Raw genomic sequence first — 21,503 nt, forward strand, 5'->3', positions numbered from 1 at the left:
TGCAACAAGTTTCTCCTAATTGAGCTGAAATAACTTGTGGTTTCTGTACAACTGACACAGGCTCATAGACTCCTGTGTAGTAAAAGCCAAGATTTCTCCATCTGCTCTGCCATTCTCAGCCAACCCCAAATCTCGGCTGTGGGCTGTCTAAATGTTGCAGGTAGTGGCTATGGGTTCTGGGGAGGGGACTGGATAAGGACTAGGACACATTGTGCTTCTCAGGGCCTTCATGGCGGAACTGCACACTGTCTGGCTTCTGGGAGTGGACATTTCCTGGGATACTTGCATTAGGCCTAGGTTTTGAATTATGTTCTAAATCTTGTAGATGTGGCCAAGTGCTGAAAAGAATTTTGTATTTTCCCAATTTTTAAGTCCCTTTAAAAGTGTTAGAGTCTACTTGAAATCAGCCTCTGGTGACTAGAACTACTGTTTAAGATCCATTTATCTCAGCAGTTGAAGACATGGGAAGGAAAGCTATGGATTTTGTTTCCTATAAACTTTTAATGCACAAGAGCGACAGACTTTGAAATTAGAATTTAATTGTTTTCAGAACTAACAATAACTGCAGATATTAATTCCTGTAGGATTTTGTTATCTAATATTTCCTAGGGAATTTACTAATAGGAGAATGTTTTACATTCTTATTTGAATATTTCAAATTTTCATCTTTTTAAAAAATTTTAATTTTCATTAGTGCATGTTTTCCATACACAGTGATGACATTCACTGTAGGGAGTTGGTACAGGTACACAATTCTTTTTATGTCATTGTCCTCCCCTCCCATCTCTTGGTCTCTTTCATGAATTGTTTTCTTCCCAGTATAGGACCACTGCAAACAACTTACGTCTCCAGTACCTTTCATTTTGATCCATGGTTTTACTAAGTTGCCCAAGTTGTCCTCAGACTTGCTATTCTCCCTGCCTCAGCCTCCCACGTAGTTGGGATTATAAGCATGTGCCACTGTGCCTGGCATCTTTGTGAATTTCTTGATCTTACTATAGGCTCTCTGATAGGGTCTTCTGGACAACATGCTGGAGCATACTTTGCTAAGGGTATCAGAATACAGACATGGGGCTGAACTCTGATTCATTTCAGAACTTTGTGGAATAAAACTTGTGCTAGTCCCACTGGTCTCAGGAAGAGAATCAAAGCAGCAATGATTAGAACCTGCTCTAGCAGTACAGGTATTTTCACAGTATTTGTGTTAGTCAGTTTTCCATCACTGGGACAAAATAACTGAGATAAGCAATTTAAAAGGAAAGGTTTATTTTGGCTCCTGTTTTCATTAAGTTTCAGTCCAAAGTCACTTGTCCTTGTTGCTGCGGGCCTTTAGTGAGGGAAAACCTGGTGGGGTGCACGTCAGGGAGGATCCTGCTCCCCTCATGGTGGTGGGAAAGCAAAGACAGAAAGAGAAGAAGGAGCTGGAGCCCTAATATCCCCTCTTTAAGGTCACCCCTTAGCGGCCTAACTTTTCCATTAGGCCCATTCCACAACCTCCTACTCACGTCAAGGCTGGCTACCGAACCTTTGACACATGAGCCTTTGGGGGACGTTTGAGATTCAAACTACTTTAGCAGTTTTGAAAAATCTTAATGCTCTCTTTCCTGTGCTTGGAGAAATATCTGGAAAAAGGTGGGCTCACATCAACATTTATTTAATTAATAACTAAAGGAAGGAAGGAAAAAGGAATAGCAGTACTACCTTACAGGAATTCAATGCCTGCATGGTCTGCTGATCTCCCCAAACACAGTCAGTCCCTCTACCTGGTGGTTGACCACAGAACAAGTGGTTAAACCCAGTGGATTAAGACAGAGCTTTTCAATGGAATCAGTACCAGTCCCTAGGGAATGTTTTACACACGTGTGGGATTCTTTGAGTTTATACTGGCATTAGAACAATACTGGGGAGAGTCAATCTGGCATTTCCTGTTTAGAAACCACACTGTTAAATCCCACAGGACAATTAATATAGAAAATTTTCACATGAGATGGAAAAGGAAGCTTTACAAAATATTGGCCATCAATGGGGCACTGATTTGGTTTAGAGAATGCTGGGAAATATCAAGAGGAGGCCATCTCCTTGCTGCTGCCGCCATGTTTCCCAGCAAAGGAAGTCAGAGTTACACCTCTGGTCCCTCTCAGCCACCTAACCACTCCTCACCACAGGAGTGACTGAAACAATATGCAATTTGGTGTTAAGAAACCGGGCATGACATTATGCACTGAGGAGCCATTCCTGTTTTCCCTAGTTTTGGTGACCAGCCTCCCCTCAGAAGCAGGCTTTTAGTTCCTCACAATTTGTGGAAGGTAAAAAAGGGAGGAAGCTTTCATTTATTTGGAGCATTCCATCTAGGAAGCCCTTTCTGAGACTCAGAACAAAGCTACTGAGATGGTCCACTGCTCTGCTTTTCTAATTTTTTTTATTTGCCCTTTTTGTCCTGTTGCATAATAACATGCTTAGACACCAGTCTCCTCCATGGGCTGACAGCTCCTCGAGTAGCTCTGACTCCTTGAAATGTGTCCTCAGCTCTCTACAACTCCAGTGCCACGTACAATCACTGCCAGATATCTCAGTGATGTCGATTCCAATAGCAACCTCTCGGTGAAATGCACAGTTCATTATGTGTTATTTACTCTCCAAGCCAAACCCTTCAAAAATAACACTGACAGAAATATGAATGAATAATGGATTTGGCATGATAAGCCTTGCATATCTACCTAGAGAGTAGAATTAATTTAGCTTTTCTAAAAAGCAATTTTATTATAATGTCTAAGAAGCAATTTAAAAGGGAGCTAATGTTCTGTTTATCACAGAGACTCAGTAGTAAAGGTATCTCCAAGCTTTGCATTCCAAGAGCTGTTGTTTGGTCTGTTAGTTAGCACAAGTTGGAAGACTTGCTAGCTGAGAAAATTACTTTCCCAACAGGCAAAACAAGAGTTGATCTAAACAGGTTTGGGGAGGGGGGAGGAACAGCATTTTGTTTTGAAGCTAGAAATGAACCACTTGTTTTTGACATTGCCATTTTTGTCTTAAATGATTTGAAGAAATTCAGAAGATTATAAGCTGTTATAAATTATCAAATCACAATGCTAGAAATAGATCTTGAGTGTAAATACAATCAACTCTCCCTGTAAGATCATACCCAAGATACACTGCACGAACCTAAATTTATAATTTTTATATATGTCAATTTTTTTCAATGTTTTTAAAAAGAGACATTTCATAGACACTGTGCCTATTTGGATTTACTCAAAGGAGGAAATAAAGGGAAATAAATTTGTTAACAATTTATGTCAGACATATTGCTAAACACTCTAACATGACTTTTTAAAAATCCTCAAAACAGCTTTGCAAAGGAAGCTCTATTGTGTGGTTCCTTTACATTAGGTGCAATGATGAAGAGTCAGGGAAACTAAGGAATCTGGTAACAAAAGGGAGACCGAGTTCTTGTACTGTCTCTAAGCATGTTCCTTCTCTGTAAAACTAAGGGAGCTCTACAGTCTTCAAAATCAGGTTGGGGCTATTCCTGGCATTTTGGTCTCATTTGAAGAAGAAGGATGCAGCCTGAGTTGACATTCCTTGTTATCTCTAGCCTTTCATGAACTCACTCTGACCTGCCTTCTGTTCCAATATTTTATTAAAAGGGTTGTCATCCAAAGAATGAGTTTGTTCTTCACTTTAACCTTTCTTTATCTGTAATTTGCAATTTAATAGCATCAACCACCTAGCCTTGGAGGAGTCTTTCCCTCAACTTCCCTGTACTTTTGTACAGTATTCCTGGTCTTCACGACTCATCTGTTTCTTTTATCCTCTCCAATTGCCTCTTCCTGGAAGCTAGTGAGATTGTATGGCTACCTCTAAGCCACCTAAGGAAGCATTCTTTCTTCGCATTGAAGTGAGCTGCTGTCTCTCTCTACTCATGGTGATGCTTGTGTCCTGTGAGAACTCTTTCCCCTTCTATGCCCAGAGCAATCCCATGCATCTGTTCTGCTGTCACTGAAACCATGACTCCTAAGAGTGCACATGTTTTTATGGGATCCTAAGCGTAGTGTGTACCACAGTAAAAATGTAAGTATACGACTGAACGCTTAAATATCTATTCCACCTATAGCTTTTCCTTCTCTTTTAAGCCAATGTCTTTAACATTGAAGACCACCTAACACTAATGTTTTGCCACCTGATTCCAGATACTTCTTAAGGCAGGATCACTCCCAGGAGCTCTACCAGCACCCTTCTCTCATCTGTATGCGGGTTCCACATCATTCTCTGCTTGGATAACCTTCAGCCACTCCCTGCTTTGAGCTGCATAATATCTAAATTCATTCAACTGACTTTTAGGATACTTTACCTATGTTTTCTCTATTTTAGGCAACTTTAGTTTTTCTTAATCTATTAGTATTTTGCTTCAATAAGTGCAGCCTCTTTATTCTTTAAAGAAGACAACAGTACAACTTCTACACCCTTTCTTACATTCACTTTGCCTTGAGTTCTCTCTTAATTTGAATGTTTTCCCTTACCCTGTGAAGTCTTTCTTGATCATACCAGATTATCATTAACTTCCCTCCCCTTTAAACTTGCATAATGCTTCAAGCTTGAATCTAATACATTAGTTAGTACTTAAATATTGATTATCCCGAACAATTCATGCTGGATTTGCCTGTGTCTTTCCTTAATTTTCCAATCAGATTTAAGTTCTCTATGGAAAAAAAAAAAAACCCTTGTTTTAATTCTCCCCTGACAGTGTACCAGGAAGTATTGGTTGCTGCTACTTAAAATTTATACTCTGAAGTCATATAGTTTGGAAATTACAATAATTTAATACTAAAGAATTATTTAAAACTTGAACAGAAAGAATCATGGTTTACATTTAAAGGGACTTAAGAACTGAGATATTTTCTGTATCTAAAGGCAGTATGAGAAGTCAGTCTATAAACTTAACAAACAGACAAGTTAGAAGATGGTTATTTGCATAACAGACGTTGTCATTTATTTTATGATTTTCCAAAGGTGCTATGAGTATCTCCAGTCTTCTCACAGTCCACTATTTATTTATTTATTTATTGTCTTTTTAAGAGGGTCTCACTATGCAGTTCAGGCTGGTCTTAAACTCACTTTGTGGCCCAGGCTGACCTTGAACTTGCAGCAATCCCCCCTCCTTAGCCTCCTGAGTGCTGGGATTACTGGCATGCGTCACCACACCAGGCAGAGTTCACTTTTTGACAAGGCACTGATGAAGCACAAACTGAATCTTAAAGCTAATTTAGAAGCCACACAAAATCTGTGTGCTATTCATATGAAAGATTAACTTGATGCGAAGATATGCAATATTATATGTTGAATCACTGAACAATATATTATTGTAAAAAGCTATAGTACTCACCATTTTCAGGACTTCCCATTATGGTATACCTGGAATACACTTTGTTAGTTTGGAGCTAGTAGATTCTGTTATAAATTAATAGTCTTACCGTCACATAATCATAAAGGCATCCTGAAGAAGGAGATCCTCTCTCAAGAACAAATGTGTCAAACGTGAGTTTTATTACTTTGTTTACAGGTGCAGTTATGAGCCATATGCAGTTTAAGGCCCTGTCATATCTTCCATTTGAATCAGAATCAGGAGAGATGAAAGTACCGTTGGAACCTGTCAGATAACCCCCACATCCATGCTGTGGCCCTGTTAAAACAAAGACACATCACTATTCAGACAAAGCAGAATAAATCGTAAAACTGATTTGGAGTGTTTTGCAGAGTATAGTTTCTGCTTTTTGTCACACTTGTACAAATGTTATCCTATCATCCCGGAGCATCTGCAGGCTCGAGCAGGGGTGATCTTCACTTGCTTTGGTCCCTCCTTCCTTCCTTCCTTCCTTCCTTCCTTCCTTCCTTCCTCACTCCCATTCCAACTCTGTGTCACCTCCTTATCACTCACATATATTTTACCTAAAAGAGCAAGGAACTATGGTTCTGTGTGCATTTTTTGGAACTGTTCATGTTTGCTGAAGTCTTTTCAACCTTGAAAAATCCAATTTTATATAAAATCAAGTATTTTGCATAATAATACTGGTGGAAAATGTATGTTTTACTTCTATGTTCCACTTTTATGAACACAGCCAGCCTGAAAACTGAATTTATGAAGATTTACTCAATCCTTCAAGAAAACTGGCTCCCAGCAAATTTTTACTCAAATCATTTGATAGAAAGTGGCTAAGAAGCATTTAATACTTCAGTCTAGCTTATATTACATCATACTCTGTATTTGATTTTTTTTTCTTTTCCAACATCAGGGGAATGAGAAAGCTAAAGACTTTTATAGGATATAATTATCTACATTGAAATACAAAAATTTGTAATACAGAATAAAAATACAAAAGTGAGATAAGAATATGCTAAAGATGATTAAGGGATCTACTATGGAAAATATGAAACAAAATTCTCAGGTTATTGGATTTCATTTTGTCCACTCCACAGTGAAAACTGCTATCTCAGAAATGAGTTAGGAATAAGAGCTTACAAAGAAGAAAAGTTTATTGACGGTTTAAGGAAGTAGGAAAAATTAAGCTCAAAACAGATGTAGTAGGAATAGGAATTGAGTTGGCACTCAAAGTAATTACCAAAAAGCTTGCACTCCCCGCAAATCGAGGTTATTACTGATTCCAAAGTTAAATCCCAAGGCCCTGAGCCTACCTTCACTGTCACAGGCCAAGTATCTATCTAGCTGGATGGCTTTCCACATTAGGGGGCGCTAAGATGTTACACATGGATCTTGGCAGGAAATGTGCACCATAAACAATGGCAACCTTCCTCCACTCTGATCTTAAAGCCAATGAACAGCAAATTTTCAGAGTTGCCACTGAATTTTGGACTTGTTTGTGCAGCATTATTTTGGCAATATCAAGTGAAAACACATGCACAAATATTTAGTCTAAGTTATTAAACTAGAATAGAACACCTGGCTCAATTCATACTCATCTATGTGCAGAATAAAAAGATGAAGAACTAACATCTTTTGGTAAGCCTGCCAAAATAGTCAAATAACTGAAGAAAACAATATTATTTGAGCAAATAGATGTTTGTGGGGTGCAGGAGATGTTATCTCCCTAATTTGTCCGATTCAGTGTTTAAACATAATACAACTGCTCTGTGCTTTTAATCCGCCAATGACAAAATGGAAATGGAAGTGTATGTTACAGAAATATAAAGATCAATACAAAGAAAAGTATGCTACCAATGAAGTGCTATTGCCACATTACTATTTTGGTGTTTTAATGGCAGCAGGATATAATGGGAAGGAAAAGAAAAACTCTGTGACTCTGAAAACGATTGCCTATATAAAGTGTATATATATATATATATGTGTGTATGATACATGTGTACTGATATTTTGAAACTGCCCTTTTTAATGGTATAACACATTTAAACCTTGATATGTTGAACACCATAAATCTATCATCTTCTCTATCACTACAGTTTTCTACCACCCATCCAAGACTCATCCATCAGCACCTGCTTCATCAGTCAGGTTGTGACAGGCTCTCTCTACTGCCGCACCTGCTGCCTGAAAACAAATGTCACTCTAACCTTATTCTCAAACTTGGAAACATTTCACTCAAAAGAGCTTTTCCTTTAGAGAAGGAAAATATTTTGGCTAAAGAACTACTGGAAATATAAACCCACAGTAAGTAGTAAGATCTGGACCCAGATCTACTTAATTAAAAATCAGTAACTGAATCCTAAATTATTTCCTCCCAATGATTAAACTTCAGAGTGAAGCTCAAGCCAGCCTCAATCTGATAAAGGAAGAAGTATTATCTAAAAGAAAACATCTTGAAAGCTTTAGTGAAGTTATTTTGAGAATTGACATCTTTGTGGCTGATACTGCATGTGGCTGATATTTTCCTGAGCTTTCTGGGATATCTCCATAAGTCTCTAGGTCATTACTATTTAGGTGACAGATGGCTAGCTGAACCTATAGATAGATAGTGGCTCCTATGACTTCAGGTACAGTTGAGGAGGTAGTAAAAAGGCCTAAGAAGCATAAAGCAAACATTGAAAGCTGGAGACTTGGGAAATGGGAGCACCATGGTGCTTCATCTTAACCTCTCAGGGATGAGGAATAGAGCTTCATAAGCCTTGTTTTCAAAACCTTGCTATGACTTTCAGCACTACAATATACACTTGTTCCAAAGCAGTGAATTCATTTTAAAAATTCAACTAATTTTAATAATGAACCTGTTTTTGCTTTTTCTCCAAAGATATAATTTATTAGTCTACCTAGCCTCAAGTATGTGCAATATTTTTGGAAAATATGTAACACAAGAAAAAAAATTTTAATGATGTTTGTAACACTGTATGTTATTTCTTTGTTTTGCTTGTGTTTAGTAACTTAACTAAATTTGATGCACTTTAGATATCCTAATTTGAAAAACACCCTAATTTAACTCAGAATGTGTATTTATGCTGGTAACATTTGAGAAACACACCATTAGAATATTAAAAGAAAGATAAACTACTTTTAAAAAGTTAATTGCAGCAGCTAATCAATATAGAAAATACAGGCGCCTGATTTACTGGTCCAGCTCCCGACTTTTAGACTTCATCTGCTTTCAGTAGTATCCATACTTGGAAATTTTTCCTGAGCCGTGATCTATAGTGTACACTCCTCTCTCCTGGTGCCGGCTCAGCTCCCACACTATCACAGAGGTGAGCAACTGATAAGCTACACTGCAGCTCACCAGCCTGCTGAGCCGGGATGTAAACCCACCACAGGACAAGGAGCATCTGCATAGGGAATTTAGGAAAAGGACAATTTTATTATTTTCTTTTCTTTTGTATTATTTACATATCATTGAAAACACCATATGTGTGCAATTAGTGCCAGGGAATTTAAAGAGAATGATTCTATCTTTGAAAATTAAAAAAATAATTAAACCAAAAAATTAAAAATGATTAAGCAAAAAGTTGTCTATTATTCCCCAACTGATGCATGTCAATTTGTGCTAAAAAAGAATTTAACAAAACCAACACATAGTTGTGATAAAATCTTTCAGTAATTTAGAAATAGATGGAAAATTTCTCAACTTGATAAGTGCATCTCTAAAAACTTACAACTAAAAGTGTACTTAATGATAAAAAATAAAGACTCTCCCTAAGATTAGGAACAAGGTAAAGATATTTCATTTTTACCACTCTGAGTCAGAATAGTATTAGAAATCTTGCAAGTAACAGTCAAGAAAAAAAATTAGTATAATGGAAGAAAGAAGTAACTGGAAAGCAAGAAATAACACTGCAACTATCTGCAGATAAATTGTCATGTAGAAAATTCCAAGGAAATCTGGAAAAATAGTGTTAGAAGTAATGAATGAGTACGGTAAAACTTCAGAATAGGTGACAATATACAAAACAAATAATACAATGAACATGTGGATACCAAAACTGAAAACACCATGCCAGCTATAATCAAATAGGTATATATTTAAGGAAACTTATAGAGAATAAATGTACTGAAAATCACCAAAGGATGAAAGAAATAACAGAAGACGAAAACAAATTGACAGACATATGTGTCCATCCGTTGAAGATTTTCACAGAAAAGACCTTCCAAAACTGCCTCAGAAAATGGCAAAAGCAATGGAATAAATTGTAATCAACAGTATTTTGAGGGAGATTATTGATGATGTGTTTTTTATTATAATAAACTTTTAAGGATTTGAATATTTATATTTACATATTGGTCATAGTATATTTATGTTAGAGCTAGATATATGTAAACAAAATGGTTTTTTTTGATAGGGTCTTGCTATGTAGTTTAGGCTGACCTGGACTTACTGTGTAGTCCAGGCTGACTTTGAACTCCTGGCAATCCCTCTGCCTCAGCTTCCCAAGTGCTGGGATTAGAGGCATGTGCCACCATGCTTGGCTAAACAAAGTGGGTTTTTTTGGGTGTCTACATATTAGCCTACTTTGAAAGCTAATTTATTTGGCCTTAATGGCATAGTTGATTCATTAAGTAGGGATTAAGTGGAATAACAACAAAACTTTCATCAAAAAATTTGAAACACTGTCCAAAGGGGTAGCTTTATAGTAGAAATAACTTGTTTAGCTAAAAATTTCTGACAACAAAAGATATTAAGTCTGTTATTTAAGAAACTTTAATCCTGAGTATTGGACTTCATTAATTTATAAAATTTGTGTGACACTAATATGCAGTAACACTACTTAAAGGAAATCTGACTTTAATATTGACAGTTTTAAAATTGTTACTCAACATTTTGACAATACTTTTTTAACAATACCCATGTCTTAGTAGTCACATATTTTATATTTTTCAATATAGAAGTGGAATTTAAAAATTCAGCCCATATTTTTAAATAATTTAAACAAGGAAATGGAGCTTTTTTATCATTGCTATTAATGTGCTTGCAGATTGTGTTATTTATATTTAAATTGTTATTACTTTGGTGGCAGTACTACTTAACGGGGATGGGGATTATTTCCCCACATCTTAAGAATTGCTAAATGACCCTGAAAGTCATTTGATTTCTTTGTGACTCAGTTCCCCAATTTTCAAATGGAAGTACATGACTAGTACATCGATCAGGATCATACCATTTGAGTAAGTTGCTTCATTATGTTACAAACCCATGATAAGTGACTTTGCTACGTTGGAGGTGATAAATTGGAGCTCCAAAATTGTTTGCTATGCAGAGGCTTACTATCATTACATACCAATCCAATTATACTCCCCATAGTTGTCCTAGATACTTACCTCTAGGCCACAAAAAGCCAGAAAGACAGATGTGTCATTCATATGATAATATGATAATACCAGGCTTTTACTGCATTTATATGCATGTATATGCACACTACATATTTATTCTATTTATAAATATGTATTTATAATGCTATTATATAAAAATTATGATTCTATATATGTATAAGCTTACTATTTATTTAATAATCAAATATACCATGTGTGCAAATGTTTAATAAATATGTGAATTTACAATAGTAAAAGGCTATATACTGTTCACACTATAGATAGAGCAAGTACTATAAATATATAATTATTCTATATAAATAGTATCATTTATGTATGTGTGTGTTTTTCCGTACTGTGCATTGAACCTGGTCCTTTTGTAATGAGCTACATTCCCAGCCCATTTTACTTTTTGAGACAAGATTTAACTTTTCATTAAATTACTTAGTTTCCTAAGATGGGCTTTGAATGCACGATCACAATCCTCCTACTTCAGCTTCCCAGAGTGTTTTTCCATTTTTTACTGAAAAGAGGAAACATGCTGAATGCTACAGTAACAGTCATTAACTTTACCACGCAGACTCAGTACACATCACTGTGCTGCAATTACAAAGCAGGCCACACCTAGTAAGATGATGAACATGGAGAGAAGCAGCTCTGCTCTGAAAGGAAAGAAAAGCTGTAACTCACGTTTCAAGAATTCATTCCCATGGTCTTTTCTCATCCCTGTTTATGTTATCAATTTCTGGGAAGACAATGTAGGCTGATAAACAAAGTGTGAGTGTGGGAGACAGTCAAACCTAGCTCAGGGCATATTTTTTTTCTCTCTTCCAAGTCCTTTGACCACAAACAAACTGTTTTGTATCTTACATTTTTATTCCTTCCTACGTAAAATGGTCAACTTCTGCCTCATGAGGTAGTTGTAAGGGTTAGAGGCTTGTGTTACATCTGGCAGGGGGTAGATAGTTGGTGACAGATATTCATTATTACTGGGTCCTGGGATTTGGTGACAAGTCTTTGCTTGACAGTGAGCAGAATATAAAGCCACTACACTAAGTTAACAGATTTCATGTAGAACACAGAGAAGAATAATGTTAATCTTGTTTTACTTCTGAACAATTCCTTTAAAACCAGAGTGTTTTAAGGTTTTTATTGCTGACTGAATGTATTACATTTTCATGATTCTCGGAATACTACATCAATGCCAAGCTAGTTTGAGTAAAAAAACATCATTTTAGGAAACCTACAGTTAAAAAAATTTAACTCCAAAACACCCAGTTTTTCAAGACAAAACTGTTTTGCGTTTGAGAAGGGCTGATGTGACTTACATCCTGTAGAATAATTGCTTCTCAGCTTCTTTTCACTAGAGTGTTTTTCAAAGTGTTATCTTATATTTGCCATTAACTCAATTTTATCACTTAGCGTGGCCTCCATAATACCATCTGGTTTATTTTTCCAAGGACGGCCTGACCTTTCCGGCAATCTGGTCTTTCTAGGGGACACAAAATCTGATATTGCAGTATGTGTATTAAAAACCTTTCCTTTGTTTTTGCTGATTTGGAATTTAACTCTAGCCTGATCCCTTTGTAAGGTTTTGGTAAACTAAATGTTTGTTGGTTTCTTTATCCCATTCCCACATTTTTAAACTAAGCAAAAAATCCTTTTCAATAAAATACACAAAGAATAACCTGTAGATAACCTCTTTGACATCATCACCCAAGGGAAGTCTAATCAACAGTGAAAGTTACAAGACTATAAAAGGGCGGAAATAAGCTTAGTCTAGTTTTCTTTAAATGGATTTATGGTTTCAATTCATCTCATTGTCAGACTTCATAAGAGAAAGCAAATAGCATTAGGAAAGCAGACAAACAACATTCCCTCATTGCTTTTGATTAGTACTCTTATTAATGTTAACTTGAGGGTTATGTGAGCAGTGATTTATCAAATTATTTAAGTGATAATTCAGCCACCGATTGCATTTGCATTTCCAAAAGTCATGCGGGGTTGCAGTTCATAGTGGGTTGCTAAGAGGTGTCTGCAAACATACACTTTTAAAAATATTGTTGAATGTTTTAAAGTTTATTTCTTTCCTGTTTAAATACAGAATTTCAGAATTCCTCTCAAAGTTTAAACAGAGCTAAAACTGTGAACGTTAAATTTAACTGGAAACTGAAGTCTAAAATTACATGTTAGAATTTTTGCATTGCTGAGACCGTATTTTCCAACTCTGTGGTCACATACTCTTCAACTTTCTGTCTTCTTTTCCTTTTCTTATACTGTATCTTCATAAGTGAACCCATTTAACTCCCTCAATTTACACCCACCACTCCAACTTTCTCCCTTTATTATGTTTGAGAGATATTTTCCAAAGTTAAAGTGACAGGGAATAATCCAAAGACTAAAAACACATGTGACCCAAATATTGAGTCTGATCCAATACTCCTGGACTAGATGAAAGTTATCCAGTTTTCTTCCCTATATAAGAGCTCTACTGTATGAACTGTGATCAAATTTTGAGAACGAGTTGAACCTGGATATGATATGATATGATATGATATATAAATAGAACTATTATAAAATATACAATATACCTTATAATTTTGAAGTAGGCATACTTAATCCATTTATTTTTTTAATTGACTCATAAAGCAACATTTATGGAATAAGAACTATGCATCTATAAAAAAGAATTTACCCTTGATTTTAGATCTAAGTTTTAAAATGTACTTTTAGTACTTAATGATTAGGTATAAGGGCAAAGTGGAAAGTGAGAAAAAAGAAATCACTGAGGCCTAAAAGCTCTTAAGAAAAATGAATGATCAATAGTCCCTGCAACCACCTCCCCTCACCTTCCCTCTGCCTTTGGGTAGAGTGGGGTCCTTTAGAGCCTTATAAAACATTTGGGACTTTATTATTACTTCCCAATAAATAATCATCCTCTTTGATAGTCAAGGTACTTTATTGGAATTATCAGATTCTTAAAGATAGAAAGTCATAATATTTCAAATGAATCTGTGTTAGTGGATAAAAAATGAAATAAAAAATGTTACAGCCATCTCACTACATAGTGACAGAATTAATGAGTTAGATCACAACCACCCAAAGCCTGGTCTACATGTCTTCTCAATTAGCTATATCTCTACCTCTGTTAGACTACGGTTAATTCTGTCTCTGTTAGACCTCTGCTTTGGTATTTTTGCTTTTGTTTCACAGCAAAGGTTCTAAGTTTGACCTTAATGCTACTTGACTCATTCTCAGTGTGACAGATGCCCTGAGCGGTAGAAGGCAGAAAGACACCCTCGTCCTGGGCAAGTAGACTGTGGCTAAGAGCAACTGAGGGCTTTGGGTTAAGGCTTCTCCACTGATGTCCCACATCTCTGATACTGGTGTCTTGTCTAGGGGTAGTCCTGTCCTTCCAGGATGAGAATTCCTGCAGAGGGCACTCCTCACTCTCTCCTGGGCAGCGTATTGTTTGTTTTTTCTTTAAATGCTTAAAAATATATCTGGGCCATATCAATTTTAGACACCAAGATTTTGCTGAAGTGTTGCAGGATATATTATTTAAGAGAAAAATGAAACAACTACAACACTACATAGTAATGTACATTGTGAAAAGACTAACTGAGCAACACTATGGCAGGAAACCAATCTAGTAACAAGAAATTGAGGCAGTGATGCTTAAAAAACACACTTAAAAATATGAAGTGTTTCATTTGCAGCACATAAGTACAATCACCCTTATAGCAGAGTCTGCTAGTAAACAAAAGGCTAAAACTAAACTAGCAGAAGTTGCTAGAGCCAAGGCTTCTCCTAAAGTTCACTTCTGCCTTGTACACCGGGCTGTTTCAGCCAAATCTACAGAATCAAGGGCTTTTTTAAACTTTATGAGATCACAGGACCACTGGCAATCTAATAACAGTTATGAATTGGTCCACAGAAATGCTCAGATTGGGAGATGATTTTAGAGTTCCAGATAGCCCTGAAGCTCAGTATGATCAACTTGCTGGTTGTCAGTCATTCAGGATGAACCATCTATGTAGTGTTGAAATGCAGGCAAAACACAAGAAGGAAAATTCACCTTATGGTTAGATAGTAGCTCCTGAGTATTGTTTGCTTAGCTTTCCTCTCAACTTATGTCCTATACTTGGGCTTAAACAGCAGAAATCTCATGAAAGGAAGAGACCCAACTTCAATATATATTTAGTGATTAGTAAGTAGGGGGTATTTTCCCCCAGGACTCTAAGACCCACTAGCAATAAAAATGCAACAAATGCGTGAGGAGAATTTGTCTAGTTACGTGATACAATCACGTAACTATGTAAAACAATCTATCAAATTCTGAAAAATTAATGCAAATGTACATAAATTATTATCAAGTATATAATCTAAGCAGAAAAGTTGAAAAACTATTTAGGGATTTGGTTAACACAAACTAAACAAAACGTCAGACCATAAGGCCCTCCTCTTCACACCAATTATTGCTCAGTAAAAACGTTGTTTTCTAGGCAGACGTGAATCTCAGAAATGAAAATTCATTGTCTGGCCCACAAATTCCTCTCTGTATAGAAAAGACAGGGCAGGTTTCAAAGGACAAGACAGGGATAGGTGATATAGCCTACTAGCCAACTCAAGGTTTATAAAAATCCAGATCTATAACCAAGAGATTTCCATAATCCCTAGAATTAAAGCTATGTTTGTTGTTTCTCTTTTCCTTATTATAAACAAGGACAATGAAACAAATTTGAAAGCTATTTAGAATAATCAACAAACTTACATGTGTGGGCTTGAAATCTTCATAAAACTCAATATGAAACTGCAATATGTAGGTTTTCAGTAAAAACTTATCATGAAAGATCAAATAAAGTTATTTAAATCTTTCCAAGTGGCTAATTACATTTTTACAAATGATAAAGAGGTAAAAGTTCTGCTCATGAAACACAGGGCTAGCACAAGGCTGGCAAGCAGTGAAACTTCATTTCTGCACTCTCCACTTGAACCTTTTCTCTACTGAAATTAGAGAAAAACAGTAATTTACTGTAAGTTCTCAGTGACTCATGCAGGGACAATGCCCCTGACAGTGTACAATTTTTCCTTCTGTGTTTCTTCAGTTTGGTAAAATCACAATATGTCTAGAAATGTCCCCTTTGTAACTCAGGAAGCCATAGTAATTTAATAAGGCTCAGAAACCCTGGCTAACTTGGAGAGCTTCATGCAGAGAGCAGTGCAGGGGAGAACTTCAAGACAACTATTCCAATGGTCATGTGAGTACATATTAGAGTCAAGAAAACTTTAAAGTAAGTAGCAGAACAAATGTAAAAATATCATTTGATCCTATAGTCTGTGCTAAAGGCAAGAATCTATGAGTTTTTTCATGTAAAAAATTTCCAAAGAAAAATTAATTTTTCTTTGAAAGTAGCCTTTTGTGTTTGTATTAACTACACCATTTTACTTAGGCTACATACTCTCTTTGTCTATAAGACTTACTTTCAAGTTATTGTTGAGCTAAGGAGGGTAGTGAAGCGATTTTCTTACACAATTGTCAAGGTGCCTGAAATTTAGGTGGAGTCTTCGAAACACACATGTCTAATTACTTCAAGAAATGAACAAAAGATAAGATGTCAAATGTAAAGAAGTGTCAGCTAAACTCTGCTTTTGTTTCAGAAAGATTAAAAATTTTCACACCATGGGGTACAGAGAAAAAAAGTTAGAAAAGCGAGTTAGAATTACTGCAGGAAAGTGCTTGAGTCTTTCTGAATCTTCACAGAGTATGAGATTTGTTTGGGAGGCCATTGAGTTTTAGAACATTAATTATATCAGTATTCAAATGGAAGAATCGAATCGTCCTCTGGTGTAAATAAATTATGCCATTGATGCTATAATTAATAATATAATTAAATAGAGAACTGATTATCTTTTAAATGATTTGAACTTCTGAGCTAATTTTATATAGATAATTGTTTCTCCCATGTAAGAGGAATAAACGAGGGTGTTATTTGCAGTTTAAACTCACGCCTGTGTTTATTTGCCATTACTCTTTTCTGCCCAAACTGTTTCTAACGCTTCAACTTTCTCGTAGCTATCTCCACTTCAATATCGGACTTGCCCTCCAGCTCAAAACACCAGAAACTATAATATTTCTTTCTTTGGTAATAAATACACTATTTTGTATTAACTACAGCATATGTAAGACTACATACTCTTTTTAGTTTTACTCTCATAAGTTTTCTCCAGCCAACAAGTTACCCAGAGACCCTCATCCTACACTTATATTCTTATGTAACATACCATCAAGCTTCAGAGGGTCCACTTCCAGAGTATCCTACCTTCTAAATAACTGAGGTTTCCACTTTTTCCTCTACCTCCATTCTCTCTTTTGGTACTTTGAACCTTGAGCATTTTCCATGTTTAATAAATTTCTTCTTTGTTTTATTTTTTTAAGCTTCTTTTTTCTTGGCTTATGGGGTTCTTTAGTCCTACATTTTATAGTCCGGTTTGGCCATGAGGTCTTTATTTAAAATTCTCCAAGACTTTTCATCACTTTAAGGATAAATTTCACATAGTTCATAGGGCTGTCACATTGGCCTGATCCTGAACTGACTCTAGGCTCCATTTCTGCCTTTCTGTTGGTATAAAGCAAGGCTTAGGTCCCATTGGTGAGTGGTTGAACCTATAAACATCAACCACCTTTACTCTTGTCTTTACTGAACAGACACGTGTGTTGGATGATTTTTTAAAACCAAATCACACCTAACTTTTAAAATCAAGACTTTCTGTGACATATGCTTCTATGGTCAAATGAAACGAAACTTTGGTCAAGTGGGAAAAAATTAAATGAAGCAGAAGAGTAATAGTCATTAAAAAAGATTTTCATGATCCAAATTCTTACCTAATGTCTGCGTGAAAACTGCCCACCAGCCTTTTGCTGTTAGAAGAGAATCTGTCTTGAACACCAGAAGCATACTATTGTTGCTGCTCTTAATAACTGGCGGAAGCTCAGAACCACAGAATTTGCCAAGAAGAGGATCAGTGATGTTAGAACCATCATAAACGGCCACGAAGTCATTGGAGCACAAGGTGGAGGGAACCACATCAAAATCACGGAACCTGTGAAGTGTATCATTAGTACCAATGTTCTCCTTTGAATGTCTATTAAATTATCTGTTCTTATAAGAAAAAAGGCAAACAAGAAATAAAGCAAAAACTGAAATCAGAGCATCTCAGCTTTACTTGGTATGAAATATACATGAGCCACTTGAGATGAATTTGAAAGTGTAGCCTAGCTATTAACTACAGACAATATATCAAAAACTTTGGTAGGAGCTAAACATGTAAAGATGAGCAATATACAGCCCAACATAACAACAAATTGACAGTCTAAGACATGTTAAATACATTTGAGATCATTTTCTGACAAGCTGAACTAATTACCACTCCAAAATATGGCATTTGTTCTTCCTTTGTTATTTTGTGAGACAAAGTGGTACTATTAACCCGTTCGTTACTTGTGAGAAGAACGTTAGGATAACAGAGTGGAAGAAATGCTGGGTTTAAAATTATAGCCTCACCCTTATGCTACAGTCTCACTTTTCTCCTCTGAAATGCAATTTGTAGCAAAATTAAGTCCAACAGTATGTGAAAACCAACCTATGGTATCTGGCACACAGTAAATGCTGAATGAAATAAAGTTATTATTATTATTGTCATTTTAAAATCAGGAATATGAGAGAACATGCTCTTATACAAGATATAAACATATAAAACTAGTGGAAGAAAATAATGAACAAAACTCTTCTGGGTCTTATTGCTGTAACAAGAAATTTACATCTCTCTCTGTATTCCTTTCCAGGTACTGAGTGTCACTGAGACACAAGGGTTAGAAATATGCCCTTTTGGCAGACAGCCTCTTCATCTGTCTTCTTGTGATCACACAGAATAAGAAGAGGAATTTACTAATGATGCAATGTACTTCTTACAGCACCATTTTTCAAGTATTCTCATGCATGGCTGAAAAACTATTTCTTAGCAGAGAATTTACCTTTAAGAGATAGCATGGGCATATTACTGAGGACATGGCTTTTGGAGGGTATCTGACATAGATTGAGATTTCGACTTGTTATTTAAGTGTTTCTTTTGAAAGTTATGTGACCCTCCCTGAGCCTTGGTTCTCTCATTGGTAGAAATGTGAGAAACATATATGTTTCACATGGTTGTTTAAGGATGATATAAGACAAAAAAGAAGGTATTAATTAGAGTTTCCAATATATAATAAATCCCCAACAAGTGATAACTGTTTTCTCTAGCTCTTCCTTTCCTTGCTGATTTCAAAAAGGGCTTAGAATCTGACAATGCATTATATGAAGCCCCTTTTCAGTGCTGAAGAGTCAGAACAACTATTTTTAATGGGTGGGAAGCTTGTTTTCCCATTAATTATCACTGGCCTGCATGGGGGAGGGGGGGCAGGTTTTCCTGCCAGGCAGGAATTTCCCTCTTCCTTCCTCTAAATTGCCTTCTAGGTTACTGCAGGAAAAAAAAATCAGTGCTGGCTGTGAGTAAAGGAATAATGATTCTGTGAATAAAGCTGAAAGATTTTTTTTCTCTTGAAAAAGTAAATTTATCTCACGTACTTGAGTTGAACAATTCTGTCATTTCTAACGAAGATGTTATACAGACAGTAGATATTGTTTGGGTAGTTGCTGTTTGGGTAGGAGGTACTCTGGATGGTTCCAATGGACGAGCGGTATGTACCACCACACGCTGCAAAAGAAGGTGAAAAGAACAGTTATTATCCACAGTACAGGATAATAATGTTAAAATATTTTATATTATTGTGCATTTCCCCAAGAAAGATGGTAAGTATTTTTCTTAAAGTAGCTTAAATCTTCATTGTGTTTTCAAATGATTTTGACTTTTCCACTGGGGACAACGAGACAATAAAGGAGTAAAAACTAGGAAGAATATCTTAAGGCACATTTTAGAAAGGAGTATCTGTCAAATTAATAGTCAGAGTGAAAATACAGAGAAAGAACATTTCATGTGTGTGGTGTAACTGGCCGTCCCATAACTGACAGATTAATAGGGAGATGGCAGCAATACCTGGAAGTTTAGGCATGTTACAGAAGATCATATAAATCCAAGAAAAATTCTAGCCTAGAAATCCTTAAATATATACATTCACATATTTTCAATTAAGAACAGAATATTCTAAGGCCGACTGTTGGAAGGCAATTTCAGAACTTTCACAGTTTGTCCCTTTATGGGTTAGATGCATGGTTCTTAAGTCCCTATATTTCTATTTAGTTGTGAGATAGGTAAAACCAACCAAACAAAAACTATACGAAGCCAAATTTGTATAATTTATCTTCCAAAAGCACGCAGACTCTACAGTTAACAGCACAAAGTCTTTAATTAGACCCACCAGTCAATAATACAAGGACCATGAAAAATATAATATAGCTCCTCTCTACACAATATAAAATTACTACAGTACTTTTGCTTCAGCCTACATATAAGAAGGATCAGACTGTACCACCTAATAATGGATGCTGTACTTCTGCAGGAAGGTCTGTGTTAACTTTATGATTCTATAATTACAATGATGCTAGTGTACCTGATATTTCTGTAGTTTGTGTACCATAAGGTTATATGCTCCACCTACATCTCTAAGACATGAGACATGAAACCATTTGTGGCTGCCATTTATGGTTCTTTCCTTCTTTATTGTTTTTGCCTCAGTTGAGTTCATTTGCAGGGAAAGAGGCTCTCTTTATGCTATAAAAATTCGTGTGCTCTGACCCCTGAGTACATCTGTCTTGAATTAAATGTCTACTTTGGGGAGCAATTACTCTGTTTCATTCAGTACACAATTAAGTGGTCTCTGAAAGTTATTCAATGCTTAAACAACTTCCATCTTCATACACTGTCAAGATTTGGACACAGGATCAACACCCCTCTTAAGTGGGACTTACGTACCAGATATACTAAAAGTTGCGCATTGTGTTTAGGAAAAGGAGACATTAAAGAGCAGAAGAACATAAAACAGCAGTTTAATCCTCTGAAGCAGTGGATGTTCTAAATAAAGAAAACAAACATGTTCTCCCTTTTGTTCCACAAGACTAGAGGGAGGAAATGTTCATCGTTTAGTTTATTTCAGTGGTGCCAACAGGCCTACGACACCGCACAGAATCATACTTTACAAATGATAGTGTTTAGAACTCAGATAGCAGCTAACGTGAGCAAATTATGAAGGCCCTTTTGACAAGGAAATAGTAGTCTTCCTTGTGGGTGGAAAAAGAAACTTATTTGAAGGGACTTAATTACATGTCGACCATTAGCAATGGGTTTGCTTAAACAACGAAAAAACAAGGGAAAAGATTTTACAAGCTATATGTCTGGTTCACTGAAGTGGAGAAGCTATCAGGAAAATACTGTCAGCAGACTAACCAAACCAAAGGGGAAAAGATGATTCAAGATAGGGAAGTATTATCTTATGATTTTCTTCACAGTTACAAAGCCTTTACCCGGCATTTGCCTTTGTTAGAGAAAATTATAAATTATAGAATAGCTGAATGTATCAACCTTTTTCTTTGCCTTTAGGGCTTGTGCATTTTGCATGTAATTTTAAAAAATCCCTTTCTATCAGAAATCCATATAGGCATTTTTTAATATCTCTTTTAACATGACAAAATACTATTTTTCACACTAACAAAGTGACTTGGGGAATAAAACAGGCATCTGGACAATTCAA

The 21,503-nt window shown here is 36.0% G+C and overlaps 1 protein-coding gene across 2 annotated transcripts in view; it reads right to left on the reverse strand.

Moving 5' to 3' along the window:
* Cubn (cubilin) overlaps nucleotides 1–21,503 on the reverse strand; it is a 254,814-nt gene that overhangs the window by 15,407 nt on the left and 217,904 nt on the right. For both annotated transcript variants that reach the window (XM_063237874.1, XM_063237875.1), the window contains 3 exons: nucleotides 19,384–19,513; nucleotides 17,646–17,863; nucleotides 5,469–5,677 (listed from right to left, as the gene is read on the reverse strand). In XM_063237874.1, the coding sequence (XP_063093944.1) occupies nucleotides 5,469–5,677; nucleotides 17,646–17,863; nucleotides 19,384–19,513 (557 nt within the window). The remainder of the gene's footprint in view (nucleotides 1–5,468; nucleotides 5,678–17,645; nucleotides 17,864–19,383; nucleotides 19,514–21,503) is intronic.

This window comes from Cavia porcellus, unplaced genomic scaffold (genome assembly GCF_034190915.1).
Source record: "Cavia porcellus strain 051 isolate PalLab524CR breed Dunkin Hartley unplaced genomic scaffold, mCavPor4.1 scaffold_27, whole genome shotgun sequence".
Classification (NCBI taxonomy): domain Eukaryota; kingdom Metazoa; phylum Chordata; class Mammalia; order Rodentia; family Caviidae; genus Cavia; species Cavia porcellus.